Source organism: Mytilus edulis, chromosome 7 (assembly GCF_963676685.1).
Source record: "Mytilus edulis chromosome 7, xbMytEdul2.2, whole genome shotgun sequence".
Taxonomy (NCBI): domain Eukaryota; kingdom Metazoa; phylum Mollusca; class Bivalvia; order Mytilida; family Mytilidae; genus Mytilus; species Mytilus edulis.
This window is the reverse complement of record NC_092350.1, coordinates 10,177,750-10,197,634: the sequence shown is the minus strand read 5'-3', so window position 1 is coordinate 10,197,634 and position 19,885 is coordinate 10,177,750. Positions and strand designations below refer to the sequence as shown.

At 31.5% G+C, this 19,885-nt stretch overlaps 1 protein-coding gene across 1 annotated transcript; it reads right to left on the bottom strand.

The window, feature by feature from the left end:
• Window positions 1–3,495: 3,495 nt before the first annotated feature.
• On the bottom strand, window positions 3,496–19,661 carry LOC139529902 (uncharacterized). Its single transcript, XM_071325861.1, has 5 exons — window positions 19,549–19,661; window positions 12,741–13,061; window positions 11,750–11,878; window positions 8,890–9,024; window positions 3,496–5,233 (listed from the first exon to the last, which is right to left on the bottom strand). The coding sequence occupies exons 1-5, from the start codon at window positions 19,604–19,606 to the stop codon at window positions 4,212–4,214; spliced, it is 1,665 nt and encodes a 554-aa protein (XP_071181962.1). The 5' UTR covers window positions 19,607–19,661; the 3' UTR covers window positions 3,496–4,211.
• Between the last annotated feature and the right edge of the window lie 224 nt (window positions 19,662–19,885).

The following is a 19,885-nucleotide window of genomic DNA, read 5'->3' as shown; positions in this document are numbered from 1 at the left end:
TTGTACATGTAAAAAAAGTTCTAATTATAAACAAAATCTGGCTGTTTTATTCAAATCCAGACTGATTATTTATTTAATAAGTGGGAAAGGCCTGGGGGAAAGGACAGACAAAACCATGAATAGATTATGAAAATCCAAAAACTGGACACAGAAAAAAAAGATAAACATTAAGCAAACAATAAAACTGGAGGTTTACTTGGGTGCTCAAAATAGGTACCATCTATGATAACTGTTTAAAGGATCATCAGAATATTGTAAGCATGTTATTATCTTTTACTTTTGATCAATAACAGAACAATTTCATTACAGCTTTTCTGATATAATGTTTACATTGTGAACATGAGATGAACAACTTGTGCTGTACTTGGTGTAGAATCTTTTTATAATTGTTATATTACAGAGGGTGGTAAAGGGTTATTTTCGTGCAACGTGATCGCCGTTTTTTATTTCACGTTCAACGTGTTTTTACTTTTTTATTTGACGTTCAGTCGTGCAAGACGGGTGCCTCGTTCAACGTGTTCTGCTTATTTAATTTTACATGCATTGTGATTTTCAAAGTCTTATTTTGGGTGCTCGGTATTTTTCAAATAAAATTCAAACACTTGGCAGGGATAGTCAAGAAATACTTTTTTAAAAGCCGTAAACCAATTATATCATAAATGTGTATACAAAATCGGGAATATCAAGTAAAACAAAGAGTTAATATATACAAGAAGACAGTGACTCAGTCACAAAAGGTTCAAATAAAAGTATTTATTTTTCGTGCAACGTTCATTACAGAAATTATTTCACGTTCAACGTGAAATTATGTCTTATTTCACGTTTTTTTCGTGCAAGCACCCCCCCCCTTTACCACCCTCATTACAACATGTAATGTTTTGTGATTCAATACAATTTTACTGTTGATTTATCCTAAATATGAAATAAGAAATAAGAAATAAATTGTATGTAGAATGATGACCAACCGAAGACAAACTGACAGAAATAGGAACATCCACAGATCAATGTACATCCTTCAATAATGAACAAAACTTATATCATATAGTATTTAAGTTCTAAAGGGTGTTGGGATGACAAAATGTGAAACAATTATCAAGGCCTGGTTTATACTAAAACAATGAATCTAATAACAATTATTACAGGCTACAACCATGTGCAATTAATGTCAGTCAAAAACATCACATGCATTACCCAAACTAACAAAAAAAAATACAAACAAAAAATTACTTTACAAACACAGTAATTATGATTTAAGAAATTTAATTGGCTGTAAAAACTCCACCCTGAATATCAAAAAAATATTTTTCCTTTTTTTTATACAGACACTAAAACAAACATACACCTTATCGCTATTTGTCCGCCATTGCTGGAAATCACACAGGTTCCCGTAAAATTTTGACGTCATAAAACAAAATGTCTGACGCCACAATGGAAAAGTGATTGTTGTTGACGTCAAAAGTTCAAGCTGACGGGTCAGCCGGGAATAGCGATAAGGTGTATTGTAATTCGCCATATCAGAATCTAATGCATTTTGGGTAATATTGCCAGAAACCTACACCAAAACGTTGTGGTTGCTTTAAAACAAGATAAACAATACAAATTTAACTTATAATGTAATGTTATTTTCATTTTGGTGTACCAACAATTAGATTACCCAAAGTCCTCTAGATTCTGAAAAGGCTAATTCATATCACAACTAGGGATTACCCTCTCCCTCCCTTCCCCCTACCCCCAGCTTTGAAAAAAACACTCTCAAATTAAAATTGATAAAAGTTATTTTAAGAAGAAAGCAACAAAGTGAAAGAATATTATGATTAAAGAAGAAATGGACTATCACAAAAAACTACACTCATATAAAGGAGTAGGTACAGTAAGACCCCTTTTTGGCCCCAAAATATAGAAAATTGTTAAAATGTAAACTTTTAGCTATTTATTGGAAAGTAGAATACTTCTGTTATATAAATATGGGCTGTTATTTGCAAAACAATGCACATATCATGTACTAGCATCATTAAGTTATGCTAAATTACAGAAATCTGCACAATTTTAGCATTTGAGTTCAACTTAAGACAATTTTTGTCTTAAATAAATCGTCTTAAATGCAAGTGGCTACATTTCTGTTCATTCTTAATATTAAGATGTAATTTATTTTTTATGATAATACATAACATTAATAAAATTTATCAAAGATGTGGCTACTTTCTTTTTTGACAAAAGCCATCTCAAAAGTGATATATTATGGTATATTTGATAGATCTTTCATATTTAAGCTTGAATTTGAGCATCTTTAATGGCTCACTCAGTTCAAATCTTTTACATTAACTAATTGTTTAAAAAGTGTCCAAAATCCTTCATCATATGAATCTGAAATTTGAGGCCAAAATTGGCCCTCACAGGATAATCTGAGAAATACATATGGCTCATGAAAAAACAGTCAAAAATGACATTTACAATATTGCTTATTATCAATTTTACATTTAAAACCAATGGTGTTTCAATTTATATTTCTAAACATCAATACAGTATAATTCCTTTTATATAGAATTTGGAGTTGAAAGCAGATCTTTGTTTGTCTCTGTTAAAAGATATTGATTCAATACATTTACAGATATCAAATATCCATACCTGTCAACCTGTGACGATGAAAATGCAGGTCATGACCTGCATTAAACAATCAAATCTCAGGTCATAACGCGTACGAACTTTTTCGAGCTGAATTTCAGTATTTATGGTACAATTCTTATAATGTATATCAAAGATACCAAAACATCAATGCATGTTCACTTGGTTAAGTCATTTTAAATCTTATTTATTATTATTTCATTACACTTTTAAAGATTTTTACTTGTGTATCACAGTCTTATCAACATTCATCTCTTAATTAACAAGGAAATTAGACTATGATAAAATATAGTAATACAGTTAAAGGAAGTGTAAATGTAAAAAATAATTTTCAACTTTTTTTTAAAAATTGTATAAAGGTATAAAAATAATGAAAAGTTATTTTTCAATATGTATTTGAATTTTATATTATTATGATTTAATCTTTTTCACCCATAAAACGTAAATATAAGAAATAATTTTGAATGGTGACAAATAAGGGGAAGTAACTCTTAGTTGAAATATCTTTGTAAAACAACAGGGCAATTTATTTACGACCTAAAGCTAAGGTAATTGGTGTTAATCAACAGTGTGTTTGACACCAAAGCTGTCAAGTGAAGCAATGCACTTAATGGGTCACTTAATTTGACAGTTTACATAGCTAGATGAACTGCATGTTCATGGAAGAATTACGAATTTGCCGGTATTTCAAAGGAATATTACTTATGTCATGAAAATCAATCTCAAGGCTAAGAAATACGGGTGAAATCGGGTCATTTTCGGAATTTCCGGGTTATTTCAATGACCCGGCGGGTGATCCGGGTGATCCCTCAGAATTGTGAAAATCTCGGGTCACACCCGCAGAATCCGGGTCAGTTGGCAGGTATGAATATCTCATTTTGTGTAAAACAAATATTTTGTGATAATTTTTCAGATCATATATATGTGACCAGCTACATGTAGCTTGAGAAAGAAATTTATTGCCAGAAACTAAGGACACACTGGCCATTGTCAATGTAAACATTAACTAAGTCATCAGATTATCAATAGTCTTTAAAACTCAAGGATGTTTCTCAGCCAGATCTCATCTTTGGGCTATGCAACCTAAAATGAGATTGAAGCTGAGAAAAACACTCAGATTGAAAAACCATTGATTATCTATAAATATCAATAATTTACTAAATGATATAAACAAATTATAATATAAGTAAGTCAAGTATAAAAACTAACCTAGAACACAGTCTAAAAATAACTAAATACACTAATGCTACCCTGAATAAAAATAAACTAACCAAAGTTTACGGAATGAATTATTTGAAGAAAATAACAATTCTGTTTTCCATGAAGACATATGCTTTAGGAAAACATTAACCTTAGTTCAGGATTTCCAATATTTTGAATATAATTGCTATTCTGTGTGGAATAATGAACATATTTTGACTGGTTTTATTGAGATATTTACAGCAATCACCACACTGTACTCAAACTGTCAAGTCAAACAAACTTTCCAAGTATTATAACGAACAATTACAAATATGAATGAACTGAATTGCACATATATGGATTATATTATACTGAACAAAAGGTAACTATTTCATTGGCAAGATACATCACTTTAATACTATTTGACCTTCACAGACATCTAACTGTCGTCTGCTAGGACTTTCATTAACTGTGGGGTTTTCTGTAATGACAGCAGGGGTATTTTCACTGGCCAATACAATTTGTCCTTCACACACCTGTATATTAGTTCTAGGATTATTGTCCTGACTTTCATCAACAGGAACACTACTTTCAATGTCAGTACTTGCTGATTGGTCAGTAGTGTTTAGATTCCCAAACATTATTTGACCATTTTGAACTTGAAGCAATGCAGATGAAGGTCTCTCTGAGCTAACTTGTTCATTGTCTGATACTTGTGTAGGCTGTGAATTATCTGAGATATTTGTTAAAAGAATTTGGCCACCTTGAACATTTATGGTTGGTTGCCTTGGAAGACTATCTGTACCTGACTGAGGCCGACCATGTGAACGATGAGTTAATGTCTGAACAGCAGCATTCTGTGTTCTCGGCCTGCTATCGACAGGCTGATTAGATCTGTCTCGTCTATTGACAGGCGTTTGACCTGAATTAGGTCGTTGATTTCTAGTCGGAGTCACATTTATCACACTATTGACTCGTAATGGATTTCTATCAATTGTACTATAATCAGGAGGGGATATATTCTGAGTATCGAATATTTCCTGTTCAACGTCTGAATAAGATGGTGGAGCTTCCATTATTGCAGTAAATTCAGCAAATTCAGCTCCTGGAACATACTGAATCCCATTGTTCACATTGACAATAATATTGCCATAGTTAGCAGATGGGGCCATATTTAAGAATGGATCCTCTGCTTGATAATTGACTGGGTCATGACCACTATCTCTTTGACCTCTACCTGACCTTTCAGAACCATATGTTCTACGTACAGTGTTACGTTTCATTCTGATTCGGAAGACGGCCACAACAATCACAGAAATAAAGAAAACAACACTAACAGTACAACCAATCACTACATATAATGTTGTCTTTAGCCAGCTCATGTGATCATCTTGTGTCTTTGTGGCATTTATTGTGGTATTTGCTGTATCTAAAAAATAAAACAATTCTCCATTACAAGGAACAAACAATTAATTCCCTTTCAACATAGTAATATAAAGTGATAAAACTTTTAAAGTTTTTTTGTTTTTTTAAATTATTATTTTCATCTTTTAATCTTCATTCCCAATATATACATACTATAGTTGTTAATGTCTGTGTCATTTTGGTCTTTTGTGGATAGTTGTCTCATTGGCAATCATACCACATCTTCTTTTTTATATATATTATAGATCTAAATTTACATTTTTCCATTGAACTTGATAAATTCAAAGTTATCTAAATCACTTGGAGAAAGTTGTATGCATAATTTAGAATTAATATTTTAGTCTTCCTTAGAGATACATGTATGGTGGCGGAAAAAGCTTGATTATTCACTGTTGTATGAAATGATATTAACTATTATAAAATAATATTATAAATATTAACTTAAAAATGAGGCACAGTTTTATTGCTGTAGGTTGCATTTCTGTAAATATAATATTGACAATGTAATTTTCCATAGGAACTCCCTTTATGACTAAAACTGTACAACTTTTACTGTAAAGCTTTGAAAAAATCATATCTTAGAATGGAAAGTTCACATGCACTACTATTTTTTCTAAGGTCAAAATATAGGGCTGTGCGACATATTTTCAATGTTATGCCCCTAACTTCTAAGAATTTAAACTACACTAAATTTCTTACCTACCCCTACCTCGACTGTAGGGTTACCACAAATTTCAATATAATATTCACATGTATATTTACTGGTAACATTCCCAAATTATGTCTCTATGAGATGCAACCAACAGATCAGAACTGGGAACCAGTATGTAAACAAAATTAATTATCTATGAATATTCTATATCTCCCCAAATGAGGTGTGGTTTGAGAAACAGCTGTATTTACATAGTGCAACCTGTATTTGTAATTACTACTATTAATTATAAACAAATACATTTCCTGTTTTCAATAATACAAAACCTTATACAGTTGAAAAGCGTTATAAAAGAGGAAAACTATACATAAATTTTTATTGTAATTTTTCAAATCAATACTAAATGTTACCTTTACTTATTAATCATGTTAATATTGATGAAAGATCATTAAAGCACTGATTTTAAAAGTAAATAAGATCTAAATTGCATTTTTCTTCTGTGAGACATAATTAAAACAAAAAAATCAAGGAATAAATAATTAAATATATAAAACAACTTGCATACTAATGAGGTTAAAGAAGATTGAGCTACGATTTAGACAAAAGTTTTAAATACAAATATTTTTGGTTCAAGTATAAATAATTTCATTGCATGTATGTTTCATTATGATACGTTATTTTGATTGGCTAACAGCAATCTCCTGTCCTTCTGAAATTAAAATTGATTACACAATGAAAATTCATGATGACGAGGGAGAAATCCGTTTGAGCCAAAAATGCATCCTTTTGCACCACAACTTTTTTCTCCAATGCTACGTTTGCGCCACCTGTTTTAAAATTACATGGTATCATTTGCGCCAAAAATAAAACATACGAATGCAGCAATTAGAAGAAAAATAACTTCCATCCACCTTTATTCTGACTTGGAATCCGCAGTTTACACGGCAAATGTTTCCTTTTCTGAAACATACTTTCTTACTGCTGCTGCTTGGGTACTTCCTAATTTAATGTAGCTTGTAACTTCACTTTATTGTCCAAAAACACAAACATTGAAGGATGAAATGCATAAAACAGTTCATAACAATTCCCCGGGCCGTAAGTGCTTCTGCTCCATTACTAGTACGTCTTGCGGTAGATAGAGTTTCAGCTCATTTGGATGGTGGGAGCAAAGCACTATGTCATTAACGTATGTGGCTAAAACATAATCAGCAAAAGCTTATATTTTCTTCTCTTTTGGCATATCTTGTATCAGATATTAAGCAAAGCAATAATTTTTCTTCTCTCTCTGTACATGGACCATCTACTGCATTTCAAGTCATTTCTCTCCAGATGCTCATCTTCATAGTGAAATATCTCCGATCATATGACACTTTTTAAGCCAAAAATAAGAATAAATATTAATCATTAATATTTATGATAGATATAATATATGTACAGGTAAATTGGCGCAAATGAGTTCCGATTATTGGCGCAAATGATACATTTGGAAAACAAAATTTGGCACAAATGATACCCCTGAAAAACATTAATTGGCGCAAAAGGACTGCTGCCGATGACACAAGGTCCCACAATAAAGTGCACAGGTAAATTAAAGAAAAACTTGATAGAAATCATGTTTTCGTGATCTCAGCTAAAACTTTTATTATAAGTATTGAATGCTTCTTTTTGTAATTTCATAGGGTTGTAAAAGCTTTGACCATGCGCACATTTTTAAAATGAAGCACTTCCCCACTTCATGCAAAATGTACTTCTGTCAACAATTTTTTTACCCCAATGAATTTAATAAAGAAGCATTCAATTCTTAAATAAAAGCCGAATTTAGAAATTATATTTCTATATATCATATACCCATGATAATCTGGCAGTCAGTTGGCCAGGGTTCTCACTAAGGCCAGTTCATAAGTCTAATGAAAATCTGTCTGGACTCACCATTACAAAACTGCAGAGTCGAAAGATGCATCAAGATTGTTAAATTTTGTATATAAACTGAATGTTAGTGCTTACAAGTTAGTATCTCTGCACCTTCTGTAACATTACAGACCAGGCATATTAGTATTGTTGTTCCACTTAAGAATGTTAGTGCTTACAAGTTAGTATCTCTGCCCCTTCTGTAACATTACAGACCAGGCATATTAGTATTGTTGTTCCACTTAAGAATGTTAGTGCTTACAAGTTAGTATCTCTGCACCTTCTGTAACATTACAGACCAGGCATATTAGTATTGTTGTTCCACTTAAGATTGTTAGTGCTTACAAGTTAGTATCTCTGCCCCTTCTGTAACATTACAGACCAGACATATTAGTATTGTTGTTCCACTTAAGAATGTTAGTGCTTACAAGTTAGTATCTCTGCACCTTCTGTAACATTACAGACCAGGCATATTAGTATTGTTGTTCCACTTAAGAATGTTAGTGCTTACAAGTTAGTATCTCTGCACCTTCTGTAACATTACAGACCAGGCATATTAGTATTGTTGTTCCACTTAAGATTGTTAGTGCTTACAAGTTAGTATCTCTGCCCCTTCTGTAACATTACAGACCAGACATATTAGTATTGTTGTTCCACTTAAGAATGTTAGTGCTTACAAGTTAGTATCTCTGCACCTTCTGTAACATTACAGACCAGGCATATTAGTATTGTTGTTCCACTTAAGAATGTTAGTGCTTACAAGTTAGTATCTCTGCACCTTCTGTAACATTACAGACCAGACATATTAGTATTGTTGTTCCACTTAAGAATGTTAGTGCTTACAAGTTAGTATCTCTGCACCTTCTGTAACATTACAGACCAGACATATTAGTATTGTTGTTCCACTTAAGAATGTTAGTGCTTACAAGTTAGTATCTCTGCACCTTCTGTAACATTACAGACCAGGCATATTAGTATTGTTGTTCAACTTAAGAATGTTAGTGCTTACAAGTTAGTATCTCTGCCCCTTCTGTAACATTACAGACCAGGCATATTAGTATTGTTGTTCCACTTAAGAATGTTAGTGCTTACAAACATACCTTTCTTTTGTTCAGCAATGTTTTGAAGCTGACAATATTCATCAGAAGCATCTCCACAATTGTTCTCTTTATCACATACTAATTCTTGGTCAATACATTTCCCATTTAAACAACGGAACTTTTTCTCACAGAGACCTGAAATGTGATCACCATACTGAGTACTAACCAGTTTATGATTTCATTGATATAACCATCATATATATCATATATATTATCTATTTTTAAATTATACTGAATCAACTTTCTTCTACCTACACCTAGAATTTTGTGTCATATATATGCACTGACTGATTATTTTCTATTCACCCTTTATAATCTATACAATAATGTTCTCCAATCTAATACATAAATGTTTCTTTTACTCATACAGTGATTACTCAAGATATTTTCCTTACCGATACAGTGATTACTCTGATTTGTTCATATATATACAGTGATTACTCTGATATTTTCCTTACCTACAGTGATTACTCTGATATTGTACGTACTTAAACAGTGATTACTCTGATATTTTCCTTACCTAAACAGTGATTACTCAGATATCTTCCTTACTTATACAGTGATTACTCTGATATTTTCCTTATCTATACAGTGATTACTCTGATATCTTCCTCACCTATACAGTGATAACTGATATTTTCCTTACCTATTTAGTGATTACTCTGATATTTTCCTTACTTATACAGTGATTACTCTGATATCTTCCTTACCTAAACAGAGATTACTCGGACATGTTCCTTACCTATACAGTGATTACTCTGACATCTTCCTTACCTATACAGTGATCACTGTGATATCTTTCATACCTATACAGTGATTACTCTGATATCATCTTACCTATACAGTGATTACTCTAATATTTTCCTTACCTATACAGTGATTACTCTGATATTTTCCTTACTTATACAGAGATTACTCTGACATCTTCTTCACCTATACAGTGATTACTCAGACATCTTTCTTACCTATACAGTGATTACTCTGACATCTTCCTTACCTATACAGTGATAACTCTGATATGTTCCTTACCTATTTAGTGATTACTCTGATATCTTCCTTACCTATACAGTGATTACTCTGATATCTTTCATACCTATACAGTGATTACTCTGACATCTTCCTTACCTATACAGTGATTACTCTGATATCTTTCATACCTATACAGTGATCACTCTGACATCTTCCATACCTATACAGTGATTACTCTGATATCTTTCATACCTATACAGTGATTACTCTGATATCTTCCTTACCTATACAGTGATTACTCTGATATCTTTCATACCTATACAGTGATTTCTCTGATATCTTCCTTACCTATACAGTGATTTCTCTGATATCTTCCTTACCTATACAGTGATTACTCTAATATTTTCCTTACCTATACAGTGATTACTCTGATATCTTCCTCACCTATACAGTGATTACTCTTATATCTTCCTCACCTATACAGTGATTACTCTGATATCTTTCATACTTATACAGTGATCACTCTGATATCTTTCCTACTTAAACAGTGATTACTCTGATATCTTTCATATTTATACAGTGATAACCCAGATATCTTTCCTACTTATACAGTGATTACTCTGATATCTTCCTTACCTATACAGTGATTAATCTAATATTTTCCTTACCTATACAGTGATTACTCTGATATCATCTTACCTATACAGTGATTACTCTAATATTTTCCTTACCTATACAGTGATTGCTCTGATATTTTCCTTACTTATACAGATTACTCTGACATCTTCTTCACCTATACAGTGATTACTCAGACATCTTCCTTACCTATACAGTGATTACTCTGATATCTTTCATACCTATAAGAGTGATTACTCTGACATCTTCCTTACCTATAGTGATTACTCTGATATCTTTCATACCTATACAGTGATTTCTCTGATATCTTCCTCACCTATACTGTGATTACTCTAATATTTTCCATACCTATACAGTGATTACTCTGATATCTTCCTAAACTATACAATGATTAATCTGTCATCTTCCTTACCTTTACATTGATTACTCTGATATCTTCCTCACCTATACAGTAATTACTCTGATATCTTCCTCACCTATACAGTGATTACTCTGATATCTTTCATACTTATACAGTGATTACTCTGATATCTTTCATACTTACACAGTGATTACTCTGATATCTTTCTTTCTTATACAGTGATTACTCTGATATATTTCTTACTTATACAGTGATCACTCTGATATCTTTCCTACTTAAACAGTGATTACTCTGATATCTTTCATACTTATACAGTGATAACCCTGATATCTTTCCTATTTATACAGTGATGACTCTGATATCTTTCTTACTAATACAGGGATTACTCTGATACCTTTTTTTACATATATAGTGCACATGATTAGCCTGATATCATTATACCTATACAATGATTACTCTGATATTTTTCTTACTTCTAAAGTAATTACTCTGAGATCTTTCTTACTTCTAAAGTAATTACTCTTGATATCTTTCTTACTTCTACAATGATTACTCTGATATCTTTTTTACTTCTACAGTGATTACTCTGATATCTTTTTTACTTCTACAGTGATTACTCTGATATCTTTCTTACATATCAACAAGTGATTACACAGATATTTTCATTACTTGTACAGTAATTACCCTGATATTTTTCTTACCTTACAGTGATTACTCTGATATTTTCCTTACCTATACAGTGATTACTCTATCTTTCTGACTTATACAGTGATTACTCAGATATCTTTCTTACTTCTACAGTGATTACTCTGATATCTTTCTTACATATAAACAAAAGTGATTACCCTAATATTTTCCTTACTTATATAGTGATTACTCTGATATCTTTCTTACCTATACAATGTATTTCATCTGAACCATCTTCACAATCAGTCCAGTTATTACAGCGGTAATGTAAAGCTATGCAATGACTGCTCTCTTCACATTTGAACTGATTACTCCCACATTTATGGTCAACGCTTGCTGAAACAACAATAAATCATTTATGATCAATTTTATTAACCTAAAAAAAAAACACATAAATAGCTCAATTATCATGATTATTCATAGGAAATTACATTGTGTTATAATAATATTTCTTTCTTTTTTTTTTATGTCAGATCAATTTTCTTAATCTAAAATAAAAGGCATGAATATCTCTATTATCCATATATAATTACATTTGTTATAAACTGTTTACAGGAGTTGTGACAAAAAATTGTACCGATATATTTGTATAAATATTTTTACATTTATTTTCAAAGTACCATAAACCATGTTAGACTACCAAACAAACAGACCCTGACAATATATTGGTCATTACTATCTAATCCAGGGCATAATAATGATATGTTATGTTATTTCATGAAAGCAGTATGATTTATATGTAGTTGTTGAATTTTTTTTAAATCTATATTGCTTCTAAAATAATAGTTTTTTTGAGTTGAAAGTTTTATTTATATACAATTAAATAAACATATTTTTATGTTATATTTTTGCAAATGCGTCAAGAATAAAATTCAAAATAAAAGAAAACTGAAATTTTGAACAGGAGATCTGAATTACTTTAGTACCAGGCGTAGGATATTTTCATGATTGTCTAGTTCAACAAATTTAAATCTAGGCTTCATCTTAATACACAAAATATACCAGTACCGTTAAATTATTTATATCAGTACCGTTAAAATATTTATACCAGTACCGTTAAAATATTTATAATACACAAAATATACCAGTACCGTTAAAATATTTATAATACACAAAATATACCAGTACCGTTAAAATATTTATAATACACAAAATATACCAGTACCGTTAAAATATTTATATCTATAATGTAACTTACATCTAGCATTTTTTACCATTATATACAATCTTTTAGTAATAACTGAGGATGTTGTATTATATAAACACTTATATAACCCAGCGTCTGATTTGTGTATTCGCTGGAAGTATAATGTTGCTGTGTGGTAGCTGGTGATATTCTGAGGCAAGTTTTGCCTACGATAGACTTGCCCTCTAGCTTTCCAGTATGGTATCTGCCATTTTTCTGCATGGTCTCTGTCTTTGACACTACAGTTAACCTCTAAACTTTGACCTTCCTTGACATTTATTTGATCATGGTCTGGGCTAAGTATCATTTGAGGTGCTAAAGCACAGAAACATTCTACAATTAAAGAAGAAATATGTTATCATTGGAAGACTCTTCCAGTCATGGTAGTTGTATTCTGTTAAGAGGTTGGTAAAGGGTTATTTTCATGCAACGTGTTCCGCCATTATATTATATGTGTTTTCGTGTCTCAAATATTTATTTCTCGTTTTTTTGTGTTTGGTTCAATGTGTGTGCCTCATGTTTCCCCTTATTTATTTTCAGTGTTTCATGTTGGTACTATTAATTTCTTGTGCTCGTCCCACATTTCATTAAACATTAAAACATTGACAAACTCAGTCATATATATATGTTTTGAATCATTCATGAATTACTTAACTGGTTCCCAAGATATTAATTGCTTTCTCCATTAGTCAAAATGTTAGTAGCCTATTACTATGAATAATATATAATTATTTTTTTTTCAAATTAGATGAGATGCAACTAGCGGACTCTAAAAGGTGACCACAGGTTCTCCAGGCCCATTATAAATAATGACTGTATGATCTCCAAGAATGTAGCGCCTAAGTAATAACTTTTGGTACTTATTTTCTTAAAACTTATGATTTAATTCTTGTGCTTCATTTTTCACAATTTTTATTATCCGTGCAACTTTTAGCAATTTTTATTTTACATGTTTCCCTGTTCAGTCCCCCAAAACCACCTAGAACAAAAAAATAATGATTTCAAGTTTATTTCAAAATTTATTTCAACATTGTAATGCAACCATTTTTCTTAAAATACATATTTTGACTCAGGATTAGAATACATATTGATTAGAATACATATTTTGACTCAGGATTAGAATACATATTTTGACTCAGGATTAGAATACATATTTTGACTCAGGATTAGAATACATATTTTGACTCAGGATTAGAATACATATTTTGACTCATACGAGTCAGGGACAATATAACCCTCAGTTCATACTATACAGTTTACATTTACAGCATACATGTACATCTTATGGCTTTTTTGAAATCTGTCCCAGTTGACCCAAGATTCTGTCCCACTTGAACTATTGACGTCATACAACAATCACGTTTCCATTGTGGCATCAGATATTTTGTATTAAGATGTTCAAATTTTACTGGAACCTTTGTGATGTCCAGTAATGGTGGAACATATAGCGATAAGGTGTATCCTAATGTTATCGGTTCTCGATAGTGTAACACACTTTTGCTCTGAAGGGCCAGTTCTTCAAATACATGTGGTCAAAGCTCATTGTGTTAATTTAGTAGATACTTTTATTCATTTCCTATTATCGTCACGATTTTCTCTGGCGTAAATCAATAAAAAATCAAAACATCTGTTGTTGTGCTCAATTTAAACATTGTGTGCAATACGTCATTAGTTCTCGATAGTTGTAACCAGATGCTCCGCAGGGCGTAGCTTTATACGACCGCAGAGGTTGAACCCTGAACAGTTGGGGCAAGTATGGACACAACATTCAAGCTGGATTCAGCTCTAAATTTGGATTGTGATTAAATAGTTGACACAGCATAGGTTTCTGACACAGAATGAATGTGTTCTAATGAACTTAAAATTTTTGTTTTCTCTTAGAGCAATTCACTATGCTGTTGAATATTAATCCTCTCAAAAAAATGTTTGAAGAAATTTTCTTTTTTATTTATGAAATTTCAAATGAGAAAAATTGAACCCAATTTTTTTAATCACATTCCCCTTTCCCTTATTCCAAAACTAATCTCAATTAAAATTTCTAATGGAGTTTGCAACAATAACTACTCATTTAAATACATCATAAAATATTAAGATGTAAAAAAACTGCTTGTTATCACTGAATGGTAAAGATTATTTTAATTTATCAGTTGGTAGTAAAAAGTGAATATACATTGTATATTGTATATAACAAAGATTTAAGTTGATTCTGGACAAAGAAAGATATATGTCATGGTGTGTTATTTGGCTTAAATTTGTGTTAGTGTTATTTTGGATAAAAAATATGTTTTATTTTAAGAAAGAAAATTTTATGTTTGTATTTAGTAAAATATTAATTAATTTGTTAATTGATTTTACCTATACTGTGGCATTAATACTCGAAATGTCACAGTTTGCTCAAAGCACTTTATTTTGAAATATTAATTGTAATTAGCATCTGTCACTTATTAGGATTAGGCTTTGTTAATTAAAGTCTCTTTTTACTAATGAGAGTAATATTAACATCTCGTGTCATGTCGAGTTATTTTGTGTTTTAGTATAAATATCATTGTGAAATTTTGGAAAATCAGTCACCTTTCGGAAACCTAACCTTTCACTACTAAAGTCTATTGTACTGGGTCTGTAGGACTGTCGATCAGTCTCCCAGTTGACTTTGTAGTGTTTAGACAAAAATGTATTTTTGACTCACCTTTTATTTTTAGTAAATATTTAAACAGTCAGTGTTTCGGAAGCGTAACCTCACACTACTCATGTCATTATACTGGCCCTATAAGACTGTCTACCAGTCTACCAGTTGACTGTGTAGTGTGAGACAAAATTTATCTCTGACTCATAATTTAACTTTAGAAAATTATACTTTTGAGAAACTTTTATTTTGAGACTTTTACATTCTGAAATTGAGATTAAGTACATTTTATGATTTATTAATTTTGGCATTTATTTTATATTTTACATTTTAAAGAGAAATAGTTTTACTTTGGATTTGTTATTTTGAATTGATACTTTGTACTTTAATTAGATTATTATTATTTGGCATTGTTTATTGATTGATTTGTTATCATTCATTTAAATCGTTATCGTTAATTAAATTATGAAAACCTTCCTTGCGTTTTAGCTATGCCTATCAGAACATTAAGTCTAGCGATAGACTGACCCCCTGTCCCTTGGTTCCAGCACATACGAGTTAGCTCCCCCTTATCTAACAGTGCTCTCGAGTGGACCTTGGTGACATAACTCCAATTAAAAAAAATCTTGCTATTGCACAATATTTTGCAATTAGATATTTCTTGCTTACTATTCTGGACAAAGAAAGATAACTCTAATTAAAAAAAAATTTGCTATTTCACAATATTGTGCAATTAGATATTTCTTGCCATTGCGCAATACTGTGCAATTGAAAAGACTTGCTATTGCACAATACTTAATATAATAATTTTGGATCCTGATTTGGACCAACTTGAAAACTGGGCCCATAATAAAAAATCTAAGTACATTTTTGGATTCAGCATATCAAAGAACCCCAAGATTTCAATTTTTGTTAAAATCAGACTAAGTTTAATTTTGGACCCTTTGGACTTTAGTGTAGACCAATTTGAAAACAGGACCAAAAATGAAGAATCTACATACACAGTTAGATTTGGTATATCAAAGAACCCCATTTATCCAATTTTTGATGAAATCAAACAAAGTTTAATTTTGGACCCCGATTTGGACCAACTTGAAAACTGGGCCAATAATCAAGAATCTAAGTACATTTTTAGATTCAGCATATCAAAGAACCTAACTGATTCATTTTTTGTCAAAATCAAACTAAGTTTAATTTTGGACCCTTTGGACCTTAATGTAGACCAATTTGAAAACGGGACCAAAGGTTAAGAATCTACATACACAGTCATGACAGTTAGATTCGGCATATCAAAGAACCCCAATTATTCAATTTTGATGAAATCAAACAAAGTTTAATTTTGGACCCTTTGGGCCCCTTATTCTGTTGGGACCAAAACTCCCAAAATCATTACCAACCTTCCTTTTATGGTCATAAACCTTGTGTTTAAATTTCATAGATTTCTATTTACTTATACTAACGTTATGGTGCGAAAACCAAGAAAAATGCTTATTTGGGTCCCTTTTTGGCCCCTTATTCCTTAACTGTTGGGACCTAAACTCCCAAAATCAATACCAACCTTCCTTTTGTAATCATTAACATTGTGTTTAAATTTCATTGATTTCTATTTACTTAAACTAAAGTTATTGTGCGAAAACCAAGAATAATGCTTATTTGGGCCCTTTTTTGGCCCCTAATTCCTAAACTGTTGAAACCAAAACTCCCAAAATCAATCCCAACCGTTCTTTTGTGGTCATAAACCTTGTGTCAAAATTTCATAGATTTCTATTAACTTAAACTAAAGTTATAGTGCGAAAACCAAGAAAATGCTTATTTGGGCCCTTTTTGGCCCCTAATTCCTAAAATGTTGGGACCAAAAATCCCAAAATCAATACCAACCTTCCTTTTGTGGTCATAAACCTTGTTTTAAAATTTCATAGATTTCCATTCACTTTTACTAAAGTTAGAGTGCGAAAACTAAAAGTATTCGGACGCAGGACGACGCCGCCGACGCCGACGCCAACGTGATAGCAATATACGACGAAAAAATTTTCAAATTTTGCGGCCGTATAAAAAGTATAGTATGGATAGCATGTTTCATATCAATAGAAGATTTAAAATTACGCAAATTGAAGAAAAGTATCAATTAACTATCCTTTTGTCTCTAGAAAACATTTTTTTTTTTTTTATGAATTTTAGCCTTATCAATCAATTAATGCATCTTTAACCGATATCTTAGGAATTATCACTCAAGGACAAAAATATGCATTGAATATTAATTTTAGATGGATTTTAAATTATTGAACCAATTCTTATATGTTATAATATGTTGTCATGTTGTTATAAATATTTTTCTGTCACAGTAACAATATTTAAGGGCATTACTATTCCAATAATTGAATTGAATTAAATTTTATAGTTGATAAGATAAGGCCCAAACTGCGTTCCATAGATTTTTTTTCATAGCAACATCATGTAATGATATCAATCATTTATATTTCCTTAACTTGATAAGCTTTACACGTGCATCTAATCTTAGTACCGCCTACCAGATTGAGTGACAGTTTAACTGATTAAATATATATTTGTATCTTGGGGATTACAAGCAGTTGTTATAATCATGTCTTAGTGTATTATTAAAGTATTACAACTTACATGGATTTACTTATCATGCTTATCAGTCATTAAGAAACTGAAGAATATAACATGGTGGCAGATGTGAACAACTCGTGAATGTTAAAACTATTGTTTGGCGAAAGCATCAACACAAAAAACATGGAAGCGCATTTAAAGCAGCCTCCTGAAATGAACTTTTCCAGTGATGGAAATATGGCAGAAAGATGGAAGGACGACGTCAGACAATGGAGCTATACTTGGATGTGGCTATGAGCGAAGCGGAAGAAAAGGATACATGCAAAGCGTTGCTATATGTGATCGGACAGGACCCGGAACTTATTCAATACCTTTCATATCCAGGAAGGAGACAAAGGCAAAATTTGACCACTTTTCACGCATTTTGAAAGATATTACATTCCGCGCAAAAACGAAACTACAAGTTCAACACTAGAGTACAAGGAAAATCAGAATCGATAGATCAATTCGTAATGGATTTAAGAAACATGACTCAAAATTGTGCATTTGGAGCAATCACGGAAGAACTTGTACGAGATCGTATTGTGTGTGGAACTAACTCTGAAAGAGTAAAGAAAAGACTACTTAGGGATGACGAGTTGACACTTGCAAAGGATAATACTTGCATGCCGAGCAGATGAAGAATCCAAACGTCAGATAAAAACACTAAAAGAAGAGGAAACAGTGCACGCATTGAAAAGAAGACCATGTTATCAAAATCAACAACAAGGAAGAATATAACACATCACACCACATCTTACAATTGTGTATTACGTATGTGGACTTGAGTCTTGACCTTCTTTTCGAGCTAAGTTTTGTTTACATTTGAAACATGCTATTTACATGTATGAACTGAGGGGATGAAGTTGGGGTTGTTTTGGGAATTATAATAAGGAAAAGTAGGCTAAAATCGTAAAATATTATTTTTTCTGTGTAAAATGTCTGAAAACTTGGCCTTCTTTTACTTTAGGGGTCCCAACCCAAAAGGAGCTATACTAAACTATTCTTAACCTCAAACCTTACCCTAACCCATATCTAAACATAACACTAGCCCTAACCCTAACCTAAAACATCCTTAAACCTAACCATAACCATGAATGCCACTTAACTCTAGAGTATAGGGACCCTTAAAGTAAAAGAAGGCCGAAAACTTGAAATATTGAAATTAATGCTTGCTTGAAGCAAGTTTTTATTCGGTCCTTGAAATACCCACAAAAAGAAAACATGTGCAATTTCTCGAACTACTTTTATTTTTATCACGCGCATTGCTATCGAGAACTGATTACTATCATGAACAGATCTTACAGACGAACCAAACCATAGAATAAATATAATTATGTTTTGATATGATTTAGACCTATGCCGTAACCGTATGGCCATGAAATTATCTATTGTCTAATATCTAATATATTTGACATATTTGTACTGTAATGTATGTACAGTTTCGAAATAACACTTTTTTCTAAACAGTTTTAATTACAGTTGAAGAAAACATGTTTACGATGTAGCCAAGAACCAGATACACAGTGAGGGTGTTGGTAAAAAACGACCACATAACAGGTGACTTTGTTTACATTTGTAATATACCTTGGAAGATAATATACAAATGAGCAAATATAAGCAGAATAGCTGTCAATTTGCGCATTTTCAGTTCATCCAATTTGACAGACCATTTTTGTGATTTTATGTCGGAAGTGGTTAAGCAGGGGTAACACGAATTACCGGATAACAGTGTTATTATCCGAATAACTCATGTAATTACCGAATAACTCTTCAAATATCAATATTAACACATTTAAGTGACTTTTAAACATATATTATTGAATAAAATTATATTAGACGTGTATTTTATAACCTAAAAATAAAAAAAAAGTTGCAGGTAAGTTAATATTGATCATTATAAAATTTTGGATATCGGTGTGTA

Excerpts from the sequence above, each read along its gene's own strand:
- LOC139529902 (XM_071325861.1), bottom strand. The coding sequence starts at position 19,606 with ATGCGCAAATTGACAGCTATTCTGCTTATATTTGCTCATTTGTATATT. Across the intron at positions 13,062-19,548 it reads TTTGTATATTATCTTCCAAG|AATGTTTCTGTGCTTTAGCA; the intron begins GTATATTACAAA and ends CTTTAATTGTAG. Across the intron at positions 11,879-12,740 it reads AATGGTAAAAAATGCTAGAT|CAAGCGTTGACCATAAATGT; the intron begins GTAAGTTACATT and ends TTGTTGTTTCAG.